This window comes from Gymnoscopelus braueri, assembly GCF_963280865.1.
Source record: "Gymnoscopelus braueri genome assembly, chromosome: 4".
Taxonomy (NCBI): Eukaryota; Metazoa; Chordata; class Actinopteri; order Myctophiformes; family Myctophidae; genus Gymnoscopelus; species Gymnoscopelus braueri.
The window spans coordinates 16868920-16879083 of NC_137605.1; the positions used below are offsets into that span (position 1 = coordinate 16868920).

Consider the following 10164-nt stretch of genomic DNA (forward strand, 5'->3'; position numbering starts at 1 on the left):
TCAAAAACCAGCCTTCGTATATTCAGATAACCTTTAGCTTAACAGTAGCTGTGTGTAACTCTGCATAATTGGAATGCAATGCAATATCATGAATCTAGTTTGCACAAAATGTTGCTTGCTCTACACATAATTGTGAATGAGTAGCACGTAGGCTACTGTATCAATTGTAGGCTACTCTTCGTGCTGCCATAGGACAAGATTTTTCATGTAAGCTTGTTGTCTTTTGCTTGCTGTGCAAAAAAAGCAACTATATCTGCTACAATCTGTAAAATATGCTTTTGAATGAGACTGGGAGACTCTGATTATCTCTGTACTAAATAAAAAAAAGAAGATAGTATGAGCATCGAACATTATTATCTTAAAACGCGGAGCTCGCCTTGATCTGCATGATCTGCGGTCTAGACTTTTATCATCTCCTTTGCATATCACGTGTCTGGCCTTGGCCAATAACCTCTCGGTCTTTATGTACACAGGCAGGCTGGTATCGGTTACTCTCTCAGATTCTCTATCTCTTTTCAGTCGAGTGGGATTTTGAAAAAGAGCCGCTCCGTCTCAATGTAGGGTCAATGCTATGACCGCGTCATTACTCCTCCATCCGCGCTGGATTGACCCCATGATGTTCCTGTACGACAACGCCTTGGACGAGAGAAACAAGAACATGGAGGGCTTTGCTGGAGGTAACTTCGCCGCGAACCAGTGCAGGAATCTGCTGGCGCATCCGACCTCGCTGGCTCCCAGCACCACCTACACCTCCAGCGAGGTGCCGGTCTCCGGCATGATGGGCGAACCTGTCAAACAGTGCAGCCCCTGTTCCGCCACCCAGAGCTCGCCCAACGCATCCTTGCCCTATGGGTACTTTGGCAGCGGGTATTACCCGTGCAGGGTGTCACACGGCGGTGTCAAGACTTGCGCGCAGCCCCCCGGCTATGGGGATAAATACATGGACACGTCAGTCTCCGGCGAGGACTTCCAGTCAAGGGCAAAGGAATTCGCCTTCTACCAGGGCTATTCGACCGGTCCCTATCAGCCCAGTTATTTGGACGTACCCGTCGTGCCGACGCTGGGGGCCCCACCTGAGCCCAGACACGAGCCTCTGTTGCCCGTGGAGCCCTACCACCAGCCGTGGGCCATCGCCAACGGCTGGAACGGCCAGGTTTACTGCGCCAAGGAGCAGCCACAGTCAAATGCTCTGTGGAAATCCTCTTTACAAGGTACATCGTAAACCGTATTAGTAAATAATAACGTAATGTAATAACTGGAAAGGACAATGTATGGCTTTTGAAATGGTATTGAATGGCCTATATGCATGCCTCGATGATCGTGATATTTCCAACGCTGATTAAAATCACTTTAGTGTCAAATGTGTTGGAGAGAAGAAATATGGGGGGGGGGGCATCAAAAAAAAAATTGGAAAGTTTTGCTGCCAACTTTTTGCTGTTTGACTGAAAGGCCAGGGGTTTCTCAAACCTTTCCAGGTCACGGACTCCCTAATTCAATTTCATTATGGGCCCCATTTCAAATGATAGATTAGGGACTCCAGAAAGATGTTTTTGTCAAACACAATTTAATTGTCTAATTGTCATAATTGTAGGGTACATGAGAAATACATTTAGTGGTGACTCTGAAACATGTTAGTCACTCATGAATGTTTTGCAAATAACTTTGAGTGATTTGAATGATAGTTAAATGAAATAGGCTACTCTTGGCTTGGGACCCACTGAAACACTGTCAAGGACCCCCTGGGGTCCCGGACATGCAGTCCCACTTTGAAAAAACTCTTTAGGCTTCTTATAGTTGCATTTAATCTCAGAATGTGATCTTTTACTTGCAGACACTATATCCAGTGGAGATGTCAGCTCCATGCGCCGCGGGAGAAAGAAACGCGTGCCGTACACCAAGATCCAGCTGAAGGAACTGGAAAGGGAGTATGCCACCAATAAATTCATCACCAAGGACAAAAGAAGACGGATATCCGCCCAAACCAATCTGACAGAGAGACAAGTGACCATCTGGTTTCAGAACAGGCGCGTCAAGGAGAAGAAAGTCGTCGTCAAATTCAAGAGCAGCAGTTAGCCTTTGGAAATACTAAACAAACGAGAGGGGGGGCGATCAGGTTGAGACTTTGACGTTCCTCCATCGACATAAACTGTGTTCTATATAATTTATTACGTTATGATGAAGTGTTTTCTTCTTTTTCTTAATACTCTTTGCCGCCAAAGTGGTTCTGCTTTGGAGATTCACGTTTAGGCCTGTACATTCTCCTCCTCCACCCACCCACCGCCATTAATTGGAACCATCCAGTGTCGGCTGTTGACAGAGGATCGGAAATGACTTGCAACATGTTGACCAGGACCATTGATTCTCTGAAGGATGTTGTACTAGGAGCTGATGTGTGGATGTGCTGTTCAATAAGAGTAAAAACACGACTCAATCAGACATTTATTAAACCTCTGTCTGGAATCTGGATGCCTGTGGAATCACCGAGCTGGGCATTTTTCTACGTAATTGTTCTCAAACGCAGAAAGGCCAGAGGTTTTCATGTACACTACACACGCAGTGGTTCTCAACATGTGGGTTGGGACCCCCAGGGTGGTCCCCACATGATTGCCTTTTTAATACCTAAAACAAAGGAGAAAAAGACCATTACTGCATCAAAAGTAATCAACAAACTTTACAATAAAGAACTGGACAAACATTGGCTAAATCGTCAAATAATATAAGTAAAAGGCAAAAAAATGTGAAAATGGCAGATCTACAGGCTCACAACTATTTTCCACAATACTTATCTGTGGAACTGAGTCAAACAAAATTGAACTACATGGATTTTTTTTTTTTTAACTCCTACATTCCAAGTGCTTATCAGGGTGGGGGGGGGGGTCCTCAGTTCAAATATGATTATTTTGGGGGGTCACGGCCTGATAAGGTTGAGAACCACTGTCTGCACTACAGGGTATGACGTTAAGCATTTTAACTATCAATCCGCCGATTTGCATTGTGAGCGGCTGACTCCGTTGCTTGCCGTAATGAAAGAGTGTTATTCCCTCAAATGGAATGTGATGTAGCTAGAATGATAGAATTAGCTGGCCCGCATGTCACCGTCGGTGGATATAATTAGCATGCTTATTAATTTATAAACCCCTTTCAACTTGTCCTGTTGGCCTATAAGGCCAGAATAGGCCTATACGCCCTCTGTGTGAAGTGCCAACAGCACTGTATGCCATTTAACACCTTTCAGTCACTTATTTTTTCAAAATATTGAACATGCAAGTCTATTTAAACATGTAAATACTATGTGAATGCAGCTATACTCATTTTCCGTCTTCTGACTGCAATAGTCAAGATTTCCCAATAAATGTTTTCAAAGACTATAGCCCAACATTGTGCTATATTCACTCACCTTTTGTAATTCATCATGATCAAAATGAATGATTATGTTACTTAGTATTTCTAAAAGGAAGGGAAGCCCTTGATTAAATTAGATGTTGCCAGCTGTAAATAAATACTGTAATCAGCCTATACTGCTACTGCCATATCGAGCTCTCGTTCATGCAGCCCTCTTGATTCACCAGGACCTTTATGACGCCATCTAGCGACGAAAGTGTGTCAACACAGTGTCCGTATTTAACCAATAGCACTTGATACAAGCAGGACGATGATTGGCAGCAGACTTAACCACTTAAACCACATGGGTAACCGGAGTCCCACAGGGCTCCATATTAGTGTATTTTCTGTTTTCTGTTATTGTGGGGAAAGCTTTCGCTGACAATAGCCGATCACAATGCCACGCAATGTGTGGCTTCTGAGCTTGTCGATCTGCTATTTTCAGCAAAAGCTTTCCCCACAATACCGATGCTGGGGTTAGGTAGTTAAACATGTGCCTATTCTATTCTGTTCTATTCTATTCTGTGCAAGCTTGTTGGCATGGTTCGAGGAGTAGGCTTTAGGCAAATGTGTTGCTAAATCTATTCCATTCTATCACGTTCCCTTTGTTCTGTTCTGTTCTTCAAAGTTAATGTCCTCCTTCCTCAAGTACACACCATAAAGTCAGCGCAGATATTAGAAACAGACTGTATTAGGACAACATATAATGTTGAAAATGGGGTTCGAGACAGATAAACAGACTGGTGTGTGTTGAGTGTTCAAGCACTACGAGTGATACATATATCCTCTGTGTAGAGATTAAATTCAGAAACACAAATATGTTTTACTAATACTCAGTCCTATTGAATAGCATGCTCTACTTTAGGAATTACACTTTATTCGTAGCCTAATAGGCATAGCCTACTACAGCCTATACAGGTGTTCAATATAATATTCCATTATATAACCTAATAAAGCTATAATTACAGATGTGATTCCATTTAAATTGCAAACTGAAGATTTGTTCAATGTCAAAACATTTTGATGAAATGTATAACATTTTCTTCAGTTGGCTTGAAATAAGAAAAATATTTCTTCATAATTTTGACCAATGATCATTTATTAATTTGATTTTCAACAATTGTATGCCAGTAAGTTGTTAATTGAATCAACTCATTTGAGCACATATAGGGGTCTACTTCTTTCAAATAATAGGCTAATTGAAGATTCGTTTCCAAAACAGTTTGCAGATTTTCTTTAAATATCAAAAAAAAAATAGGCCTATATAACGTCCAATTTATCAATCTATGATTCTTGGTATAAAATGGTTAATAATATTTCGTTTTTAATGCGTATACCATTGCAAGTTGGTGTCATTTATTTTGCCCGTTATGTCATTAACCAAAATGTTGAATCCAGGTAGGCGTATTAAACACGCATTATAACGTTGATGTCAATTCCGTTCTGAGGCAAATCAGACATTTTATTAGCTGTATTTTCAGTTGTGTCAAATTGCAGTTATAATGTCTACTCTGGTAGAGTTAAATGAACACACTGATTTTGTTGGGTATATGTTCCTCAGTAAGTAATATTGCTATCCCTAATCTTTCTTTTTATACATTTTGAGACTCGAGTGTGAGAAAATAGGCCTACCCATAGATTAAGCATCTCAGTGTGTGCTGATCGTTGAAAGTCGTCACAGGACAGACCATTATGTCAAAACCCGTTGTATTGAATTATGCGAAAATGATTGAATTCGCAGGACCGACGACTACACGACTACACTACATTTCGTCTACATGCCCTTTATCACATAGGGATTAGTGTGCAAGGAAAACAACCATTTTGCCAAAATCGCGCCGATTTGAATATGTAGCCTGTTAAATCTTATTATGCTAATTTCCATAATTTGAGTTGTGTCGTCTTATTTTGCCCATACCTGCATGGCTGGAGACACTGACTTGCAGGCAGCATCATTCTATGTACAGAAGGCCTGCATGCACACAGCTCGTGGTGGCATCTAGCGTTGAGAAGGTGTAATAGACGGTTGCCTCTTGCATAAGGTCTGCCCCACATAGAGCACTGTCTTGCACTTACAACCTGTAGTCCCTATTTTGGGCATAATGTACAGTATATCATAGGCTTTTTAACCCATTAAGACCTGAGGCCGATTCTACAAATGCCTTCTAAATCAGTAGTTCTCAAACTTTCAAGATTTTTCAAAAATGGCAGATGTATTCGTGCCGCGCTGTGAGCTTGTACATCTGCTATTTTTGAATAGCCAAAGCAAAAATCTAAAATGACACAGAATAATAATACAAAATGTTCAAACATTAAGAATGTGTTTCAACTTTCCTAACTATAATTGATTAATAGAAAGTTTAAAAGTAACGAGACTTCAAGACCTCTGACACTTGAATCCCCGCAGTATAGAATGACGAATTTGATTATTCAAAATATCAACATTTTAACACTCAGGCTAACACTCCAGTCATTCCATATAGGGTATTTGGCATCATTATAGATCTACTTAATGAAAATAAAAGGCAGCTGAAAACAAACAGAGGTCCTATCTGGATTGTTAATGCAACCTAACTTAGATTATTATAGCATATAAAATAAGCATATCCCAATGGGTGATTGAGCATTGGGTGATATGTTGGCATATAACCACTTGCCTGTACTGACTATTGTTCTTTTAAATGCTCAGAACAGGCAAATAACTAATGGTTTATGAACATAACGTCCATAATGTTCATTTTAGAATCAAACTGTTTAATTCAGTTTATGCTGTATACATAGGCTACATAATAGGTCTATTACGGGAAAAAATAAGGCAGTCGTTTCCTTTGTAGCGAATTACAGTCATATGATATGACTAATGAACTAAAGGTAATAGTAAAAACAATCAATTCCAGTATAATGCTGGATGCTTGCTGACTAGAACACAACACGGACGCGTCCCCTAATGTTCACTCCATACCTATTTAGGGCCTATAGTCTATACTGTATTGGGAAGCATCCACTTCTTTTATTTATTGACCAATATTCCTATATGTAGGCCTACGTGTAGTCTTTCATTAGAGCATAATTTAGACCTAATTGGAACTCTTCCACAATGTGTGAGAGTGTCTTCAGTGTCTATTCACTTTATCTTAATTCTCTGTGACACACACACACACACACACACACACACACACACACACACACACACACACACACACACACACACACACACACACACACACACACACACACACACACACACACACACACATATATATATATGCGCACCAATTTCCATTTTTATTTATTTCTGGCTGTGCAGGGGGTTGATGTGCTTTCCCATATGGCCCATATTTAGTTTAATTCTGAGTCATGATCTGTCTTTATGTACCAAATCTGGGTTTATTACATAATTTGGAATTCGGAGTGGAATAATAAAGTGTCAGGGGAGTGGGGTTTACGGCTACTTAAAGGGGAAATCCACCCATTTTCAATATTTAACTATGTCATTAATATAGCATAAAGGAGTTGTGTGGAAATAAGAAAAAATTAAAAAAAAAATTAACATTGCAAAAAAATGTAACATTGCAAAAAAAATTAACATTGCAAATTACACCATGATGAGTCATCACAGTGTAATTTGCAATGTTAATTTTTTTGCAATGTTACATTTTTTTGCAATGTTAATTTTTTTTTAAATTTTTTCTTATTTCCACACAACTCCTTTATGCTATATTAATGACATAGTTAAATATTGAAAATGGGTGGATTTCCCCTTTAAGTTGCCTTTTGAAAGTCTGTTGTGTGACCAATCAACAATTCCGCAGTGTAGACTATTGTATAAAAATAAGTAATTTCAAGGTTTTTATGGCCATATATTCCATTTTACACTACCTAATATATCATTAGTAAACCATATGTTATTAAAGCGGTTAGACCGATATTTGTGAACAACTCACCAATCCAAGAATGGAATCTATGGCGTCATTACAGAACTGCTTCACTGAGAGATTTTCTTTATTTAGGCCTATTCCACTAAGACCGGGAAAGCATCTGTGTCATTTTAGATTTATTTGGCTATTCCAAAATAGCAGATATACAAGCTCCGCACTACAGCTTGCAGATCTGCTATTTTTGAAAAATCGTGAAAATGTGTGCAAATCTTTGAATATGATATGCTATTTATATTTTTAAAGCAAACATTTGTAACTCAAACCTTTGCTTCTGGGGGGGGGTCCCTGGAACATAATGTTTTGAGATGGGGGTCCCTGCGGCGGCCAAATACATTTCATTTTGGGGGGTCCTTCTCTTTGACATGAAACGGTTTGAGAATAGTTTTTTTTTCCAGAAAACTGTTAGGATTTAGAAGACATTTATAGAATCGACTTCAGGTCTTAATATATTCATTCTTCTTGTCATATTTGGGGTTCATATTTATTTCATAACTCATATGAGGATTTCCAACATTTTGGTCAAACCACAAAATCACTCTCCCATTCATGTTGTTTATGCAGCAGCTCCGGATCCGGATGCATGTTGATGACGTCACAGGTCACAGTCAAGATCCTCTGGCTGGCGTCTGGCCTTGGGAGGGGTGTGTGTGTGTGTGTGTGTGTGTGTGTGTGTGTGTGTGTGTGTGTGTGTGTGTGTGTGTGTGTGTGTGTGTGTGTGTGTGTGTGTGTGTGTGTGTGTGTGTGTGTGTGTGTGTGTGTGTGTGTGTGTGTGTGTGTGTGTGTGTGTGTGTGTGTGTGTGTGTGTGTGTGTGTGCGCGCGCGCAATGATGGAGAATAATGCAAAATGTATACCAAATTGAGCCATTTAAAGGTTTGGAGGTTTTTTGTTAAAAGGTTAAAGCTCTATATTCTGATAGTAGGCTAATCATTACCATAGAGTGTTTGTTCAGTAAACACAGTCGCCATGTCTCTTCAGCTCTTTAATAAACAGAAAATACATTTTCAGGTGGGTGGCAAATTGTCAGCCAATCAGGAGAGAGAACCCATTTATCAGCTTCATTATACTGTTCCAGTTCCAATGTTGTCTGCTCATTTCTTTGTGTCATCACTTCCAATTTCACTTGTTTAATCTGTATCCTGTCTGAGTTATATCCTGATGGGATAAAATTGTGTCCCGACCTCAAAATGTATTTTCTGTTTAATAAAGAGCTGGAGAGACATGGATACTAAACAAACAATGTAGCAATGAGTAGTCTATCAGAATATTATTTAACACTTATTTTAACCAAGGTAAATCACTTACCCTATACCCTTAAGCACACAGTCACATTAGCATACCTCTAGTAATTTTACATTCTAGTTTAGTTTAGTTTTATTCGTGACAAAGCATGTAGCCCATGGCCTCATTTGTAAACCATCTGGTTCCATATAGAACAATTCCTGAACAACCGAATCACTGATGATCTATTTGGTTCACCGTTAACTTTTTATTGTCCGTTTTTGGCATTCATACAGTTTGCTTTGAGTGAGTCTACACTTATGAACTGTAAGATCTAAACATAAGATGTTCACATAGCCTTGATTTTTACCCTGAAGAGTGTGCAAATGGAACACTATTTGTAAAAAGCCTTAAGGGTTTTACTGCTATATGGTGATTGTGAAATGACAGGAAAACAGTTGTGGCTGCAGGCTATTCTTCGTGGAAGTAACATTTCGGAAGTATTGACATTTTGATTTGACAAAGATTTGACATGTTTCGTGGGCTCATCATAAATCTTATTCAGACATTTGGATAATTGCAGGATTTGGTTTAGAATATTGTGAGGTGTTATTCAAAACCAGTTTATTAGCCTAAAGCACGTCTAGGCTCAATCTGGGAACCCATTCGCTAAAATGGGTTCCCGGGTGCTTCTTATATTCCTACTAACAACAATTACATGTTTAAGGCAGTGCATGGTCTTGAGAGATTCGTCTACGGTAGTCTATATCTAAACTCAAAGAACAAGATCGAGCAATTTCTATTATATGCTCGTTTCACTTATACAGTTTATGCACAACTACACGTGCATCGTTTTGTTGTTTTGCCTAAAGCCGTAAAAGACATGTATTTCAAAATAATTTTGATATATACCAAACCTTCTAAATCTGCCTTAATTAGAAAAGTCACATCATGGTGGCAGAAACAAATCTGAAGACTATTATAACACTTGGCGAAATTCATAAACCAATCCACTACTCTGTTTTCAAGAACCTCAAGAATACGCGTCACGTCATTGAAATAGAGTGCAAGAACATACCAAATGAGCATTGCATGCCTGGTTGTTTGTTACTTTTTTTTATTCACCAAATGTTTTAATTTTAATTCACCAAACAAAATGTTAAAGTTAAGCACTGTTCGATGCTTGGGGTTGTTGTTGTAGGCCTAGAATGGAGAATTCGACCCTGCACAGTAAAATTTTAATGGACTCAGAACTAAATTAACACTTTAGGATTTTACTGTGTATTCTGCCAATCACTTGACTCCCCCAACAGACAAAGCACACCCGACAAACAAACTACCTGCATGAAAAATAACCACGACTTGTTTTGGTTCATAAATGACTCGAAAAATGAATTCTGAATCAGATCAAAATGATTTGCCAATAGCAAACTAGGCCTAATAGGCTACACACAATTATACATTCAACATTTAAGTCCTATAAGTACCTCGTCATATGACAAATAGCTAAAGTAACAGATCACATGCTTGCAATGCCCTTCAGCTAGATCTGCTATTTCACCTTTTCTGCCTATATAGATGCCAGGGCATGTGGTCGAATTACTGCTCACATTTCTCTCACATCTT

At 39.2% G+C, this 10164-nt stretch overlaps 1 protein-coding gene across 1 annotated transcript; it reads left to right on the forward strand.

Moving 5' to 3' along the window:
* Window positions 1-538: 538 nt before the first annotated feature.
* hoxa13b (homeobox A13b) lies at window positions 539-2483 on the forward strand. Its single transcript, XM_080426462.1, has 2 exons — window positions 539-1211; window positions 1832-2483. Exons 1-2 carry the CDS (start codon window positions 572-574, stop codon window positions 2071-2073), a joined length of 882 nt encoding a protein of 293 aa, XP_080282588.1. The 5' UTR covers window positions 539-571; the 3' UTR covers window positions 2074-2483.
* The last annotated feature ends 7681 nt before the right edge of the window (window positions 2484-10164 follow it).